The 18,352-nt window shown below is 48.3% G+C and overlaps 1 protein-coding gene and 1 long non-coding RNA gene across 2 annotated transcripts in view; one reads left to right on the top strand and one right to left on the bottom strand.

Moving 5' to 3' along the window:
• The window catches only part of SLC1A4 (solute carrier family 1 member 4), a 37,397-nt gene extending 27,529 nt beyond the window's left edge, over positions 1–9,868 (bottom strand). Inside the window, exon 1 of the mRNA XM_074864335.1 lies at positions 9,339–9,868. Within this exon, the coding sequence (XP_074720436.1) occupies positions 9,339–9,868 (530 nt within the window). The remainder of the gene's footprint in view (positions 1–9,338) is intronic.
• A 2,549-nt stretch (positions 9,869–12,417) lies between these two features.
• LOC141941494 (uncharacterized) lies at positions 12,418–14,707 on the top strand. The gene is made up of 2 exons (XR_012628356.1): positions 12,418–13,616; positions 14,274–14,707. It is a non-coding gene; the product is annotated as an uncharacterized LOC141941494 (long non-coding RNA).
• The last annotated feature ends 3,645 nt before the right edge of the window (positions 14,708–18,352 follow it).

Raw genomic sequence — 18,352 nt, 5'->3', positions numbered from 1 at the left:
GCTTAAGTGGTTAAACAGCACAGATGAAAGTAAGGGCAACTCATACGGAAAGCTGCAACATCTGAATTTGGTAGTGCCTTTGTACAGAAATGCAAATCCAACGAATTAGGTTTGTGTAGAGAGGATAGCATGCAAAGTGACGTACGCTTCTACTGGGCATCCAGTGTATGTGTGCATCTATGGAGCAACAAGGACAGGAAAAATGGTTAACTGGACCATGTAAGGAAAAAGTTGCTGCTTCTTGTATTTTATAGTTGTTTTTAATGCTACACTTCCTTTCTCCTCTTATGGTGGGCAAAGAGCATGTGTTCCCCTAGCCAAATGGCAGCTTTTTTTGCTGTGTCAGAAAACAAAATAGGAATAAAAGGTGATCTCTGGGGTCACAACAGAACCCTAGCTGCTGAGGGCAGGAAGGCTAGGGATACAAACTGAAAACACTGCCAGCCAAATGCATCAAGGAGGCATGGTGACTCTTACAGTAAGGAAACAAAAGACCTCACCCAGAGCCAGTTAACTGTGGCAAAAAATATTTGGATAGCTGCTCCCCATCCTTTGCTCCCTGCACTGCTCCAAGGAAGCTGCAGCTACCTCCAGGCTGGGCCCTGCTAACCTCCCCCGAGGTTTTTATGTAGTTACTCTGGCAAACATGATTTTTAAACCAGGCTTTCAGTTGTGATCATTCCACGAAGGACATGGAAAGCACAAATCTGAACCACTGCAAGAAACAGAGCAACAGAGTCAAATCTTTGGAAGCAAGAGGGAGATTAAGATATGGCACAGATAAGGACTTTAGTATTTTCCATTGCACAGCTCCTTATCCTGCCACACAGCGAGGGCTTTCCCACAGCCTTGACAGCAATTTAAAGTACACAGACCTTCGTCAAACAAGTGGCTCCTGTGCACCACCTCAGCTTCTGTTGCATTACAACTGTACTGTGCACTAGGAGGCAGTTGCAAATTGCTGTAAGAATAATTTGGCTTCTGGAGAATACATTCCACTGAGCAAGAAAGAAACGGCAACTTTTTCTCCTTAAAATTTGACGATACGTCTGTCTGTCTGAAAGTGTAAGAGCGAGCTCTAACTCTCAAAGCTGCTTAAGAATTGGTCAAATAAGATCAATGCAACAGCTAACGTTCATCAATTTCTTGAACAGCTGGAACTCTCTGGTGGATAAAAACCTCATGTAAAGTGAAAGCAAACTTATTTTTATCAGGAGTTAAACATCACATATACAAATGGGCCCAGCTCAGTGCACAGTTTTAACCAAAACAAGAAAACATGCTGTTGGGAAAATAAGGATATTTCTTTTCAACTATTCATAGCTGGATAATTTCTTTTTTAAACAAGTAATTGACTGGATTGTGAAGAAGTAAAGAGATGAAAAAAGACTGAAAACCAACCAGAAATCAAATTACTTTTTATTTTAAATCAGCTTTTCCATCCTGATGAAACAAAGCCAAAGGAAGCAATCCTAAAGCCTAAACAATATGGTTTTCCAATGCTTAAATGTGGCCGAGAAACCAAACCCTCCATAATTTACACAGTATGTCAGGCATGGGCCTCAGTAATTAAACACTAACTTAACTCCAAGCATGTACTTAAAGCACATACTGAAGTGATGCCAGCAGCCCTGCTACAGCAAGGGAAGGGGCAGGTTCTTGCTTCAAATGTGAATAGCACTAAAGCTATTCAAATACGAGCATATAGCAGTCACTCTCCTTTAGCCCTGGAGCACCAGTCGCAGGCCTTGGAGGACAGCGAAGAGCATTTTTGACAATCCACCAAGTAAAAAATTTGGATCTCAGTTCAGCAGCTCAGAAGGAACTCTGTTTTGTTCAATCCAACTTCTAAGTACACCTGACTGCACAGTCCCAACAATGCATAAAATAATGTTTTGCTCCTCTTTGTTTCAAATCCTGAAGTTTAAATACAAAATGTGTCAGGCCATAAAAAGCGAGAATCAAATAAATGACTTATCTTAGAGGCAAGAGTGCTGCACAGACTACTCGCATTGCTCACTTAAGATCAGTCAGTGTGCGAATTAAATTAAGCTTTAATTAAGGGTGGGTCAGACCACAGGTTTTTACCTTAAGATGGATTTGTGCAAGAACACCGCAGCAGCACCTAAAAAAGATGGGTCAGGATGCTGCATGCTCCAGGGAGAGCCAGAAGCTGGCTGGTGACCTGTCTGGGCGCATCACATGCTTGAGCCTGCAGGCTTTGCTCACCATGCGGGGCGAGGCAAAGTTCACCTGTCACAGAAACCCAGGCCTAGCTCTGTCCCTGCTAGTTGGCTTTCACCATGTCCCCAAGCCCAAGCAGAGGAGTCACACAGGGAAGTGTGAACATCCCTCCTGTCCGGGTGAAGCAGCAAACAGGAAAGCTGATGAGCTGGGTAATTGGGCATGCAAATTAAATATGGGTGTCTGCCAGTTGGGTTTTCCACGCAGACCAAATGTTGAGAAGGTTTTTGTGTTCTGAAAGCCTGTGCCAGATGTGAACGTGGAGTTTAAGGCAATCACCATGGTTATACCCCTGGATTGCTGGCTGTTGCTGCTGTTTCTGATGGCCCCATCCTTGCTGTTGCCATGCTCTGTGCCAGAGAATGACTTTTTGAAGTGGACAGGGACTATCACAAGAGCACACCGCTGAGGAAACCCCGAGTCTGGGTGATAAGGAGCCCAGCACAGGCATCTGGGATCAGGCAGCCTTGGCCCCAATGCAGAGAGATGAAACTTGCTGTATGTGGCAAGAATGAGATAAGCCAGTGACACGTGACATTACGGCAGGGGGACAGACGTGCTGCGTGCACCCCAGGTGCTCCATAGAGAGGGATGGATTACCCACGGATGGACCCAACTGGTACACAGAGACTTTACTGCCCTCGCAGGAAAGTTCCTGCCTTTTGCAAGTCATGCAGACAGCCCTTCCCCGCCCCAAAAACATCAGAAATCCACTGGACAGCTGTCAAGGGTGACAGCTGTGTCCTGGGGCTGGAATGGCAGCTGGGCTGAGCCAGGAAACCTTCACGTACCTGCGCAACACGCAGTGTGAGAAAGCATCTGTCTCGGATCCTCTTAAAATAGGCACCAGAAAGCAGCAGCATCAGTTTCAGGGTCTGAATACTTTCTGTCTGAATACTGTACTCACCGTGCACAGCTGGATAAATGCAGCTTTTTTCTTTCCTCCAGTGGGAAGCTGCTCCCACCAGGCAAGAAGGGACCGTTACTCCCCTAACAGAATTTAGCAAGAAGGTCTCACTGTGTTTTTGCTGTAAGAGAAACCTTAGTTCAGCTGCAGCATCCAATACCAAGAATCCTAGACGACTAAGGAAACCTAGAGCTGTAAAGGGAGCAAAAAGGGGCTGTGGCTCCCATCCTTCTCAATTTTGATATTACGGGCAAATTCCTCTCTTCCTTACCCTGTATCTTTCCACCAGCAGAATAAGGATGGCACAGGAACTCCTTCATTGCATGTGTAAGGGATTATTATTAGTAACTGTTTCTAAACGATTCTTTTGACAGAGCTCTGCAAACAACTTTGGCAGCAAAAGCATGAAGGGAAGTCCAGGCAAGCAGAACGAAACCCTAAAATACTACGCATTCCTCCTGCATTGCTTCTTACAAAAAGGTTCCACTTTTGAGGCCAAGAACTTTGCTGTTGGAAAACATATTTTTGTGAGGAAGCCTAGAAAAAAAATACTCTGTGTTGCATTATCTCCTAGGTGGGGGGTTGTGGGTTTGGTTTTTTTTTTAATGAAGTGTTTTCAACAGTAGGAGTCCACTGACACTTTATTGCTATCTGTGGCAACCTGCTAGAGCCCAGTTCTGATTGCTCCAGTACCTTTATTTTCCTTTCTGTCCCAAGATCTTCATTCAATATCACACAACAATTTTCCTCATCTGTTTTTTGATATGTATGTGGACGCACCATACATGCCATGGGCATAAACATATTTGAGTGAATGCATTTGCTATAACACAGAAAAACTTGAAAATGTGTTTACTTATAGCAGCTATTGGGTACTTTTTTGTGTTAACGATCCAGTCTGCCTATTTGTTTCTTGGAAAATAAAACATAACTGGGGGGAGTCAGTAAATAGTAAAAGGTAATGAATATAAAGAACAAAAGAAAGGAGGCTTCCTAAAAATACCCACCAGACAGTGCAGGCACATGAATGAAAACATTGAGTTCTTTCTACAAAAATCAGTCAGCAATCCCTATACTTCAAGGGAGAATCCAGGCTCAGAAAGCAACACAAGCAGAGGTGGACAGTAATATTTACAACTTCCCTTTTTTCTGAGAGTACCCCAGAGCTAAGAGCTAGCCATCCAGCTATGTGGTTAGCCTATCTGGGGGACCCACCGTTACTGCAACGGCAGCTGTTCCCTGGCCACTTCCTATTCTATTTATCACTACGAAGGTGGCATCACCCCCTCCTCTCCTAATAGTCAAGTTTTGCTCTCCTTCCACACTGCGATCTCGGAGAGAGCCTTCACAGTTGCTGCATTTCGGTGACTCACCAGAAAGACCAAGGCTATAAGAAACAAGTGCTGCTGGAGCGACTGATGCCTGAGCGAGGGTCACTGCATGAGTGCTCCGGACTCTGTGGTCCACCCTGGCCATCTGCTCTGCAGCCCGGCCAGCAGAATGCGACCGATGCTTCTCCTTGTGCTCAAGCTCATGACTGCCTTCCCTCCCGCTCCGAAGGCGCTCGGAGCCAACCCACCGGCTTGCTGGTGGCGCCGTGGGTACTCCCTTTGGCAGCACAGCTGGTAACCTCTGGCAGAGAGACAGAAAGGGCAGCGAGGAGCAATAAAATTTAAAATGCTTTTGCAGACTTGCCTGGCAGCTCGAGAAACCCTGACCTCACTGCTCAGGGCAGATATGAGGACCTCTGCTTACCCTTCCTATAAAAAGCAGATGATGCTACTACCTTCTTCCTTCCTTAGACTGTTACAGCTACAGCTGGATTAAAAACAGAATTCCCTTCCCAATGCCAATTCCACAGTTTCAAAACATGTTTTCATCCCCAAACTGGGCAAAGAAAGCCTGTTCCAGACCTTTTTTTCCACTAAAAATATATTGTAAAACATATTATTGAAATGTTCCTTTTTGATGAGTGAGATTTTCTACTTAATCTTTTGTATAAAATTACAGCAAAACATTGGCCTCACTGAAATGAAATGCCAGGATCACCTGCTGTTGGAAATTTTGACAGGATCAATAGGTTCCTGGTGAATCTGTTTAATTGTGTTGAATCAGCAAATATAAATCAGAGCTAAACCAAAACTCTGACCTTATCGAAACATGCAGTCTTGACAATTGCCCGCCAAAAGTGTTAACAAATCAATAGATTCTTGCAAAACACTTGATCCTGCTGCTTCAACCACTTTCCAACAAGCTATAGGTGGCCTGTGTTAGCTAGTGGCTGGAGTCACCTCCTTGTCACCACCTCTCTCCTCCTCACCTGTTTCTCCCTGGTGAGATGCCCAGTGCGATCAGAGCCAAGCTGGCTCTCTGCAGTGTCACCTACCCAGGAGGGTGCTGAGCCCCAGAGCCCACCATATCACAGCTAGCCTCTTCCTCCACCTGCTACCCACTTCATAGCCAAGATGACAAGCACTCTTGCTTTGCCTTCTCCACCAAACGAGTAAGGGATGAAACTAGAAATTCTAAAATTTCCCTTCTTTTGCTGGCACTCAGCACTCACCTATTTGGTACAACCGAGCTGCTCTCCATGCCAGATGCTCTGGAGATGTTCACAAGGTCCACCTTCAGCTAAGATCACATGGAGTAAGAGTGCTCCAGAGCCTGGCTTCATGTAAGAGTCTGAACTCTGGAAAAGCCTGTCTTTCTTCACTGACATGGGATGAGTTAAAGAAATCCAAGGTCCCCCATTGGGTTCAGAGCACACCTCACTTTTTGGTTTGTTGGGGTTTTTTTAAGCCATCAGCCTTGTGGAAGCACCTCTGAACTCTTGCTGGATCCCTCCCCATGATCACTGAGCTGCACTCTCTGCCTGCCTTTGGCCATGTTCACCTTTTAGGGAGCTCCACAGACCTGAGATAAGATGGGCCATCAGCATCCCTGCTGTGTGGCACAAAGGCACCCTCAGGACAGCTCTGCTGTCCCCACATAGTGGCCTGGGGCAGAGGACAGAGGACAGGGTGCCCAACCAAGCACCGGCCAGGCATGGTCAAGGTTTGCCTCCTGCACTTGCCAGAAGGAAGCCAGGAGGGTGCTCCAGCACCTCCAACCAGAGGAAGGCAGACAAATTAAACCTGGAGGTTATGGTCAGTGGACAAAACAAAACAGAGACAGCCTTTCAGTTCACCAGTGAGTCATCATTCATTTGCTATCAAGCCCAAGATAAATCTCCAGAGGTCGTGTCTGCACGCATAGGTGCATGGTTGTGTGGAAGCTTTAGACTTGAAAATGGAAAACCACGATGAAGAATTAAGCTGGCCTCCAGACATCACTGTGACAATAGAAAGCAACATCTCTGGTCTCTAATACACTTCCCAAAAGCAGAAGGATCTGCATCCTGGGAAAGGACACCCTGTGTCACCCCTGCAGAAATCATGGCAAATACTGACTCACAGCTGCGATTTCCTCTTTGCTGTTTCCTCCTTGGGCCACGTTTACATCTGCTTTCAGTCTGTAGGTGGACTCAGTTTACCTGTTTGCGCCTCATTTTTACCTTTTATCTGAAACTGAGCAGTGAAGCCTTGAAGGACACAGTCTTGTGTCACAATTGAAAACAAAGTTTTATTGCGTCTAATAGAAACTTTCATGACCAAAAGAGAGAAAAGGAAAAGCAAAGAGCAGGATGCTGCAAGACCCACCCACACTGAAGGCAACGCTTTCAGCCCTCCAGGCCCTATAGACTCAAGACCTTGTTAACTGAAGATGAGTTTACTCTGGTACCTTCTACCAGGGCAGAGACCAAGATCAATGTTCAAACCAGAACACCCACATTTTCGAAAACAGTTTAAAAAAATTTAAAAGGCAGAGGGAGAGAGGTATTATTTGCAGAAAAATCACGTAACTCACTCCATCCCTGGGTCTGTCAGGGGTTTGTGCTAAGACTGGGAGTTTCAGTGATGGCCATATACATCTCTTCTGGACTGGATTTCACTGTCGCTGCTGTGAGAACTGGACTGCCCAACAATGTGGCTGCAACAGCCCTTCCAAGAAAAAGCTGAATTCACAGCCCACTGTACAAGCATTAGGAGAAGAGCCCCTTGGCCCCTCATTTCCCAGAAGGAAACCACTCTGCAACCCGCATGCTTTACCCAAGTCTCATCATTATGAGCGTTACTTTGGAGTTAAGGACTCAACCCCAGCAGCATTATAACCCCTTCAAAGATGAACTCTCCACCTGCATTTACAGCTCACATCAAGAAGCAGGTTTCTGCTCCCAGCTTCACAGATGTTACCCACAGCCCGAAGCTCACTGAAGCATCCCTGCCCTGTTTCTCAGCTACATCTTACTCCATGCTGTGTGGCGACACAGGAATGAAACACTAGCCACAGCAGCCACGTCAGGATGCACCCAGGGGCAGCCACCGCTACAGTCACCTTCCCAACTCTCCTGCTCGTGCCAACTCATTTTTTTTGTAATTTTCTTTCACCTGCCTACACTTCCATTCAGCTCCATGTCCCCTTCACAGCCAGGCCACCTACTCTCACTGTTCTGTTATTACTTCTTTAATGTGCTGTCACGAATTGCTGGTCCTGAAGAAAGATCCTTAACTGTTGGTCCTTAAGAGAGGTGGGCTGAGGACAGAAAGTATGTGGTTGCCAATGGGACAAACCAGGCCTACTTTCTGTCCAAAGGGAACATACTTGTTTCTGGGGGAGAAAAGGACATTAACATGTAAATACAGTTTGGGGCTGCCTTTTCTTTTTTTTTTTTTTTTTTTTTTTTTTTAAGAACTTCTTCTCTTTGTTGCCACATCCATTTACCCAAACAGACCACAGAAGTCTCTCAGCTGAAAAACTGAACTCATAAAAGCAAAGCAAACAGTCTAAATAAAAATCCCCCACTCAGCTTTGCAATTACAAAGATATGTGCTAAGCACAACTCTCCAGCCGCTTCGCTGGTACGCAGGTCACCTCCCTTACTCTTCTGTTTGCATCTTGGTAACATCTACCACCTCCACACCCGTTCATCTCCCAGTCTTTTGGCAAACCTCCATGCTCCCTATTGATGCGCTATCACTTCCCATCACCCCCTCAGTTACGCTCACTGGGAAAGTCCCAGCTGCTGCTCCCCCATTTTCCTTTATTCCACCACTTTTCTCAGACACCTGTAATACACTTTTCCATGACTGCCCAACACTACTCAGGTGTGACAAAGTGGCAGAGCCAGACCCAGGATAACAAAACACATCAGTTGTTCACATCTGGGGTTCTGCACCAAGATTCATCAAAGCACAAGAGCTGGAAGTCCGACACTCAAAAAGCTGGCTGGATGTCTGCCCCATTTGTGTAAGTGTTCCTCTCTTACAGAGCTGGACAGATCTCAACAAGACATGGGCTCTGAGAAAACAAAAAAAGGCAAAGTCTGCAACTTTTCAAGGAAGAATAAGGGTAAGACAAAAAGACAACGATCTGGCTAGAAGTGGAAGCCTTGCTTCGAGGTAGTTTTGGGGAATGCGAGTCTTGTCTTTGCAAGGTGCAGAGGTGGGATGTGAAGCTCACAAACATACAGGCTTGTCCTCATGCCAGACTGTGTTTAGGGTACGTCCTCAATGGGAATACAGGGTGGGATTTCCATGCCCACACCTACCGGAGGGCACTATAAGAGGCAGATTGGCATTTGTGTGAGGAGACTAAATAAAGGGTAAGGGAATAAAAGAAAAAGGTGTGTGTGAGGGATGAGGAAAGCTGCCCTGCCCTGCCTGCGGGATACAGGCAAGAGAGGCAGCGGGGCAGGAGAAGGTGCCAGGCAAAGCCATACCTGCCCTGCAGCGAGCACCTAGGAGCCGCTCTCCCTCCAGGCAGGACCAAAAACGGGCCCGGGCACCCAGAGCTCTGAGCAAGCCTGCACTCATCCTCACAGCCACCCAGTCAAAATTAAAAATAAACGGGGGTACCTGACTGGGCTGCAGGTACCTGGGCAGAAAGCAGTGCCTCTGTATAAGCCAGGAGAAGGAGAAGGAGGAGGAGGACGAGGATGAGGAGAAGGAGGAGGACGAGGAGGGCGGGGGGAAGGGGGGGGTTCCCCAGCTGCAGCGTGCAACACCGCCGGGTCTGTCATCATCCTCCGGCGGCGGCGGGGAGGGCGGGAAGGAGGGAGGGCGGGGTGGGGGGAGCGGGGCGGCCTCACCTGACGAGGTCGAGGAAGGAGTCCACCGTCTCCTTGCTGGTGGGCACGGCGCCCGGCAGCCCCAGCCCGGGGGCGTTGAGGGCAGAGGCGCCGGCCCCGGGGCGGACGATGAAGCCGAGGGCGACGGCGAGGCCGGAGGCCAGCAGCGTGGTGCCGAGGAAATAGGCGAGGGCGATGCCTCCCAGGCGGCCGAGCGAGCGGGTGTCGAGGCTGGCGGCTCCCGACACCAGGCTGCAGACCACCAGCGGCAGGATCACCATCCGCAGCATCCGCAGCAGCAGCTCCCCGGGGAAGGCCAGGTAGGCCACCTGCGCCGGGCCCAGCGCCGCCCCGCGCACGGCGGCGCCCAGCGCCACGCCGGCCACCACCCCCGACACCGTCAGCACCACCAGCGCGTTGCGCCGCAGGAAGCCCCGGCAGCCCCGCAGCCGCCCCCCGCCGCCGCCGCCCCGCTCCGCCGCCGCCGCCGCCGCCGGGCCCTCCGCGTGGCCGTTGCGGCCATTGCCCGCCTTCCCCTCCGCCGCCTCCATGCTGCCCGGCGCGGCGGCAGCGCCCTCCTCGCTCGTCCGCTGCCCGCGCGGCACCACGCGCCCGCCGCCGCCCGCCGCGCGACTGACGGACCGGCTGACTGACGGGCAGGCCCCGCCCCGCGGCCGCGCGCCGGCGGGCGGGCGAAGGGGCGGAGCCTCCCTGGCCCCGCCCCGCCCGCGGGAGGGGACCCCGGGCCGTGGCCCCGCCCCGCCAGCCCGCCGGCCGGGCCGCGCCAGCGCTGCCGGGGGTCTCCGCGGCGCCATCGCCGCCCGCGGGCCCCGCACGTCCCCGCCGCGCCCCCGCGGAGCCTCCCGCGTCCTCACGGTTCGCACGCAGCCCCTCCGTGTCCTCCGCAGTGCCGCAGAGCTCACACGTGTCCCCTCAGGCGTCTCCTCGGTGTCCCTCGGTGTCCCTGGGGCTCACACACGTCACCCCAGTGTCCCCCTCGGTCTCCTCACGAGTCACGCGTCTCCCCTCAGTGTCCCCACAGATCACACATGCCCGCTCAGTGTCCCCATGGCTCACACACGTACCCCCAGTGCCCCCATGGCTCACACACATACCCTCACTGTCCCCATGGTTCATACATGTCCCCTCAGTGTCCCCATGATTCATACATGTTCCCTCAGTGTCCCCACGGTTCACACACGTCCCCATCAGTGTCCCCATGGCTCGCACACATTCCCTCAGTGTCCCCACGGTTCATACACGTCCCCTCAGTGTCCCCACAGATCACATGCCCGCTCAGTGTCCCCGTGGTTCACACATGCCCCCATCAGTGTCCCCACAGCTCACACATGTCCCCTTAGTGTCCCCATGGTTTACACACATCCCCACCAGTGTCCCCACAGGTCACACATGCTCCTCAGTGTCACCCTAGGCGTACCCATGGATCACACATGGCCCCCCTGTGTCCTCATGGTTCGCACACATCCCCCCAGTGTCCCCCTCAGTCTCCCCACAGATCACACATGTCCCCCCAGTCTCCCCATGGCTTGTACATGTCCCCTCAGTGTCCCCACGGATCACATACCCACTCAGGGTCCCCATGGTTCACACATATTCCCATCAGTGTCCCCACAGCTCACATGTGTCTCCTCAGTGTCCCCCTCTGAGTCCCCACGGCTCACACATATCCCCTTAGTGTCCCCATGGTTTACACACATCCTCATCAGTGTCCCCACAGCTCACACATGTCTCCTCAGTGTCCCCCTCAGTGTCCCCATAGCTTACACATATTCCCTCAGTCTCCCCATGGCTCGTACATGTCCCTTCAGTGTCCCCACAGATCATACATGTCTGCTCAGTGTACCCATGGATTACACATGTCCCCATCAGTGTCCCCACAGCTCACATATGCCCCCTCAGTGTCCCTATGGTTCATACACGCCCCCTCAGTGTCCCCCTCCTCTCTCCAGGAACCTCTCAGAGAGGCAGGAGCCATCCTCTGCATCAGGACAGGTGGTGGCTGTGCTCCCCATCCCCACAGTCAAAGCCGTCCCCCGCCACGGGCTCATTGGTGGCAGGGTGGCACAGACACATGGGCTCCGGCATGCTCCTTGAGGAACCGGGCTGAAACCCACGTCTGGTCACACGAGGAGGTTGTCTGAGGTGCAGACGATGTCTCTGACTGTATGAGGGGCTGATAAAGGACACCTGGGGCTTTCAAATCCGCAAGGGCCTTGGAGTTGTGTTGACTCACAGAGCCAGTTGCACGAACTTCAGCCGATGTTTGGATTTTAGAAGGGGCTTCATTTCAGTTCATTCCCTTGACATCAGCAAAGCACAGCCTAGCAGAAAACGTGCTGTGAAAACAACCAGCCACGCATTTGCTTTTTGAGTAGACCAGACTAATTAAAGAGACTGACAGGGCGTGATGGGGCAATAATCCCCATTTAATAAGACTTTTCTGCTTTCCAGCCTTGTGGATAGACCCGAAGATCCCTACACCATGGCTGGATCTCCTGGGAATTGACTCCGCCTGAATAGGTGTCCTGCAATAGGTAATGGCACCACCGGCGAGCAACTGCGACCACCACTACCCACCTCAGAGCCTGATGCAGTCTTGACTCGCAGCTTGCTCTTGCACTGAAATTTGACTCAAGATACCAGGCATATCCTTATTGATTTTATTTTTTTTTTCCTGATAAATTTCCCGTTGAGGAACACTTGGTTTGTGGAAGTCAGGGAATGAGTATTCCACCAAATTAGGATAAGCATAGAGAGGAAACAGAGATTAAACTAAAGAGAAAAGCAAGTATCTGCAAACAATTTCAAAGATACTAAATTCCACCAACCTCAAAAGAACAAAAAGTTACATGGGTCTTCTAAAATTGGTTTTATTTTTTTTTTTTGCAAATAGATTTGCGAATAATAAACAATTAACCCTCCAAAATAATTGTTTCTTTCCCCATCAGAAACGTTTCTAAAAAGGATTTTTAATTAATACCTTGTGAAAATGTCATGCTTCATTTTCCCTCCCATTTTTCCATGCTGTTCTCTCTCGGTCTCACCCTTTTTTCTTTCCATGAAAAGGGGAAGAGAAAAGGGGAAAAGAAAGGACGACAGGAAATTATAAAATAAATACAAAAATATAGAAGTCTTTATTCTCTGTTTCAGTTGAAAAAATATTCTAAAACCAAACAATGAGCAGAAATGCTGTTCCCATATGCAAACAAGGGGAGAAATTCAGGGAAGTGTGAACACAGAGAACATATTAAATCAGAAAACTCATCTGTAGCAGCACATCTATGAGACCAGCACAAGAGTTAAAATAGAGCCTTAAAATTAGAGCCTTAAAATAGAGCATTAAAATAGTATGAATCAATAGGAGGCTCCTTCTCCCCTGGAGGATCTCCCCATGTCCTTGCAGGGTTGACATTGCTCAGAGCAGTGCCATGAGAACAGCCAGGTGACCTGCAGAAACTCACATCTCCGAAATCATAGATCCCACTGCAAGTTTTTTAACCCATGCTAAGGCTGGTTGGGGATAGCCAACCCTTCGTGAAGGACGCCTTGATGTAGGGATGCTTGTGTCAAGCTTCCTGGTCAATGACACCATGAGAATTCGGATTCCCAATTTCCCCTCACTTATTCTTCCTCTTGATGTTCCTATTTAAACACTGGTTCAAATTTATCCTTCTTCTCCTAACGTATCTTCAGATGACAAGGCTTTTGCCAAGAAGAAGACAATAGAGCATGTGAACCTCCCACTACATGAATGGACATCATCCCAAAGACATTCTAGGCAAAGCTAACTGTTTTTCTGCACCCTGTGAGAGTTCATGGATGGCTGCAGTGATTAACTCTGAGGCCCACTGACTTATTCAGTAGTAACCGTTGACTGATCCGTTGTGTCATGTTTTCATTTCAGCGCTTGTAGATGTTGGGAGCTTTCCAGTGAGTGAGTCTGTATGTTTCCAATGTCCACCCTGCTGGTGCTTCTAAATTAAGGTTTTTGACTTTGCCTATTGCAACTTGAAGAATTTATTGTCTAAGATGGCTTTCACCTGCACAGGGCTAGAGTGCTTCCTCCAGAAATCATCAGAGAGATCATAAACAGGCAATAGCAAACAAACAAACAAACAAACAAAAACCAGGAAAAAAATCCTGTTTGTTTTAAATAAAATTTTAAAATTCCTTTTGCTTTTGGTGAGGAGACAGCCAACACAGTTTTCACCACTGGCCCAGGAAGGAAGAGATCCTGCTGATTTCCAGTCAAATTCTGCTTGATATCATTTTTTGATGGTGAGTATTTGAAATTCCAGCCTCGGTGAAGGGAATGAAAGAATCTGGACAGCTGTAAGGGCATCAGGTCCTTCCCCTCTATGTTTCAGCACCAAGCAAGCAGAGTACAGGACTCATTTTGAGCTGTTTCCCTTGGAAAAGGTCCCACTTTGTTGAGGGAAGTTGATGTAGACATGTCTCTGAGGAAAGGCTTACAATTCCTTTTTCCTACTGCTCATCCATTCCCAGTGTTAACCTTTACCACAATCTTGCTGCGAATCATTGGGATGGGCACTTAGGATGGGATCTATGTAATCTAGCTGTTGCCCCCTAGAAATTTCATGTCTAATTCTTGCTTTTTCCATGGACAATAGAGATACAGGGAAGGTCACCCCCTTTTAAAAGATGTGTCTGAGGCAGATGAGATGAAATTCCCATGAGTGTATCTACCGTGCTCCACTGTGTATGGAGGAGACCTAGACAATTGGTTTAGGATACCCAGGTTTCTGGTAATTTCTGTCCTGTGACACGCCCCACCCCTGACTTACAATGCAGGTCTCACCAAAACCAGACTGTGTAACCATATCATAGAAAACCATTATTTTCCTCCCTCTGATTTCTGTATATATTGTACTCACACAACATCACAAACTCAAGATTATTTTTTTTGTTCCTCAGAGGAGATTTAACCTGGCAGCTGAACTGCGTCCTACTTTTTTTCTGTCCCGACCTCCAAAATATAAATGTACACTGACCCTGAGGACATCCACATCTGGAGCTAGCTCTGAACTTCATGGTGGCCCCTAATAATATAAAACCTCTGGATAGCAACAGCTGTGATCTCTGGAGAAAGTCAGAGTTGACTGTTAACTGCACAGTGCTGCTCATCTCAGCCAGAAATGAAGGTGTTAAAGACAACTTCTGCCTTGAGATTTTTGTTTTTTGGGGAAGGAAAAAGTGGAATCCACTCTGCATTACTACATTGTATCTATCTGTCCTACTGCATATGTTAGGTATTAGTATGTACTACCACAAAGCACAAGGATAATAGACTATATGTAACAAATACTTCTGAAAGAGCAAGGCCCATGAAATAAACTAGCAATTGCTACAGCCTTAGTGTTTGATAGTCTATGATGACAATAAACTCATCGGGTGGGTGTTTTCTCAGTCACTCATGGGGTCTCATCAACACGTATTAAGTTGTTGACACAAAAATGACATTGTTTTCAGAGGGTGGAAAAGCCCATAAGAAGCAGAGGAGGTTTCCCACACCTAAGGAAGGTCAACACAAAGTCTGAAAGAAATCAGACAAATTTCTTTACTAGGGGAGGAGAGGAAGGCTTTCAAAGAGCTGCTTGCAGCTCCTTGAGCCTCACATCTGATACGTGCCCTCTTGGCACAGGTTAGAGTAGCCCTCAGGTGATGTTTCCTACAAAACCGCATACCAGCTGTGTGCAGCAGGAGTGCAGTGATCACTCATCCTGCCGCCTCCGCTTCCCTCTGGCTTCCTGACCTTATCTCCCCCTTTGTAAAACCAGTATGGTCGTCTGCAGCTTTCAGGAGCTTCCTTGGGTCTGGCTGCTGTTTACCCTCTGTTCTTGGGAGACCTAACAGAAACCTCTGTAGGCTTAGAAAATTATCATTAATCAGTCCATCTCCCTTGACTGCTTTGATTTGAAGTAGTTTGAAGACTGATGCCTGTAAGTCATGGTGGGGGTAGGAGGGAAAAAGATGAAAGGGAAGAGGGCAGAAAGGGGATGTGTTTTTTGGTTATTTGTGTTTTTCAAGACAAGCTTGAATAAAGATGCTCCCAAACATCCCAACAGAGATGCTCTGGGCAGCCTGCAGTGTCCCAAGGGGCTGTATTACAGAGTGGCCTTTTTCTGAGGAGAATACATGAAAAGCATGCGGGAGAGAACTTGTTTTCCACCAGGCAAAATGAAGTTCTCAGAAGAGCCACAGCATGCTGGCTGAGGCAGGAAGGCCTAGAGCACTTCCTTGGTATGCAGACTTTAGCTTGGCAAGATGACTTTGTTGAGCCTGGGATGCCAAGCAATTTGGACAGACTCCAGCCCCATCACAGAAATGCTCTCCGCCTGCCTCTGGGAGGAACATGGAGTGGGCTCCTCAGCTCTTCCCAGCTCCACCACTGACCTGCTCACCCCATCTCAAGCTGGATGCAGGACCAAACACCTCCATGCAGACACCTGGACTTATCAGAACAAGCCTGTTTTCAAGACACCTGAAACCATGGAAAGAAAACCCTCTGGCCCTCTGTGATGCTAGATCCCAATAATATTCCTCAGGTCCTGCTGCATGTAGGTTCCTGGCTAGAAACAGAACTAAGCCAGTTCCAAACACAATCCTACCACAGAGTCATACATGGATTCACTGTCTCTCCAGGCCAGGTAAATTCTCACGCCTGACAGAAAATATTCTGAGGATGAAAAAAAAAGGCCTTTGTGAGTGCATTTTCTAATAGCAGAGGCAGGCAAGGAATTTTGCAAATACCACTTGCTTGCCCAAACTCCAACAAAATATAAACTCTGCAGACAGGGATGGTTGACCTAGGGTAAATATTTAACTTTATCTTCCAGAGGCACATGCAGTTTTACCAGCAAGAAGATGAAAAATATAGAATAATACCCCCCCACACACCTTGTTTACTCTAAGACCCCTTTGAACGACTCTGGAAAGAGCGCTAAATTGAGACAGGAGTAAATTTAAACCTGGGTGTGTTGTCCCCTTTTTCAAAACCATAATAATGTACAAACATGAAGAAAACCAAATTGTTATGTGCTGGAAGAGAAGCGCCCCAACTCACCTTCCAAGAAAAATGGCATATTCTCCTTCGTAGGGCCTCCCTGAGATTTTTCTTTGAGGGTAAAGTGGGGAAAAGCAGGAAAAAAGGGCAAGAATGAGCACAGAGGTTCAAGATCTTGGATGTGTGACATCCTGTCCTAGCAGGGGACGTTGCCTCTAGCTGGCAGGGGAAATGCAAGGTCAGGCTTTTCAAAACAAGCTGGGCTGATCTGAAAACAAGCTGTGTGATCTCCTCTCATGGTGGAGCTTTGCTACTGAAGAAGCAAGGGAAACAAGGGTTTCAACTATGGGAAACATGCTCGAATGAAGAACTTGTGAGTGCTCCAAGTAGAAGTGCCTGCTGATTTCTCCCATGGTTGTGGGTTGATGAAGCGCCCGGCCAGTGGCAGGAGGCGGGTAAGTTAGACAGCTGAGGATTTGCCTGGCATTCGAGGATTAATACACAAGCAGAGCATGCCTTGACTTACATCAGCTGTATGGAATATGCTATAAAAAGCTACATTAGGGAGAGGAAAAAGCATGAGCAATTTCTGAACCTTGGTTGTGATTCAGTGGCTAGAAGCAGCAAGGGGAATCTCTATCCTTACACATTTTATCCCTGATTACGGTATGACAATGAATACTGTATCCCTGATTATGGGTGACAGTAAACTGGAATGACAGCCAACAGGAGTGGCAAAGCTTCTGCCAGGGAATGCAGGGGACCGTGCAGCTGCCCTTTGCCTCCTGGCCTGTGAGGATGTCTTCCTATGCCCCCAGCTTGCTGCAGGAGTGTGACAGTGGCCACACCAAGGGGCCGTGGGAGCAAATGTGTGGACCGAGCAGGTCTCTGAGAAGTAACTGCAGCTGTAGAGATCCTTGGGGTCATGCAAAAAGAGCACCAAAATATTGTAAGAAGAGTAATACTGGAAAGGAAGAACATAAGAATAATCAAAACAAGAACGTGATATTTTCTGAGAATACTTTCCAAGCATCCAACAATCTGCAGCTCAGATGTTTCCAGGTGCAGTCCTTTGGATTTAAAAGCCTTCCGTGCGCTTTCCTCCTGCAAATTTTTCTGCTGTTTTTTTGAACCCCGTCATCTCTTTTCCAGAGATGTTGTTAGTCCTGTACAGAGCTCAGTGCATGCTTTTGTCACCCTCTGCACCTTTCCTGGTTCTTCTGTACCCCTTGAGACTGGAGCACAAGAGCATGGTACGGATTGATGAAAGGTGGAAACTCCTCTCTCCTCTGCCAGCTACAGCTGAGGCAGCAGAGTCAGCACGCAGGAGCTAAGGAAGGAAGCTGCTCATGACCAGAGAAGTTGTTTCCCTACTTGATGCTGTGCTGTTCTTCAGCAGTAACAGTGCTACATGCACTGCTGCCAAGGTCCGTGCCCGCAGATTCAAGCACAGCCAGTAGTTACAAGGCCGCTGATGGCTGTGCATGGATTAGGCAGAAAAGTAACCAGCCTGGAGCAAAGAGCAATTGCTCTGTGTGTGTGTGTGTTGCTGTAATGCTGTAACAGGAGTAAAAGTGCCGAGGAGAAAGCAGGTACTTCCATTTTTCAGACTGGTATTTTAGCACCGCACCTCTGAGGTTGTCAGATGCTGTGTTACTGTAACAGCCATACTTCATTATCAGGGGTATCCAAAATAATGTTTATGTCAGTGGTCAGCGTAGAGCCCTCCCCTCCTCCCTGAAAAATTAACTTTATACCTGATTGGTATAAGAAGGACACTGTTGAAGAAAAGAAGTATTTGGCCATTTATGACAAGACCCCAGGACTGTGTAAGTCTCTTTTAGGGCAGTGAGAGGCAGGTAACTACCGGGACTGCATCTGACCTACTGCAGAATATGGCATCTGGCCAGCGATGTGTTCTGACTTGGTTGATTCACCAAGTGGGTGTATTAACCACTCGTGTAAAGTATCAAACCACTAAAAACTTGCT

The sequence above is a fragment of the Strix uralensis genome, chromosome 3, assembly GCF_047716275.1.
Source record: "Strix uralensis isolate ZFMK-TIS-50842 chromosome 3, bStrUra1, whole genome shotgun sequence".
Lineage (NCBI taxonomy): Eukaryota > Metazoa > Chordata > Aves > Strigiformes > Strigidae > Strix > Strix uralensis.
The sequence above is the reverse complement of the archived record's forward strand: the minus strand, read 5'-3'. Positions and strand labels throughout refer to the sequence as shown.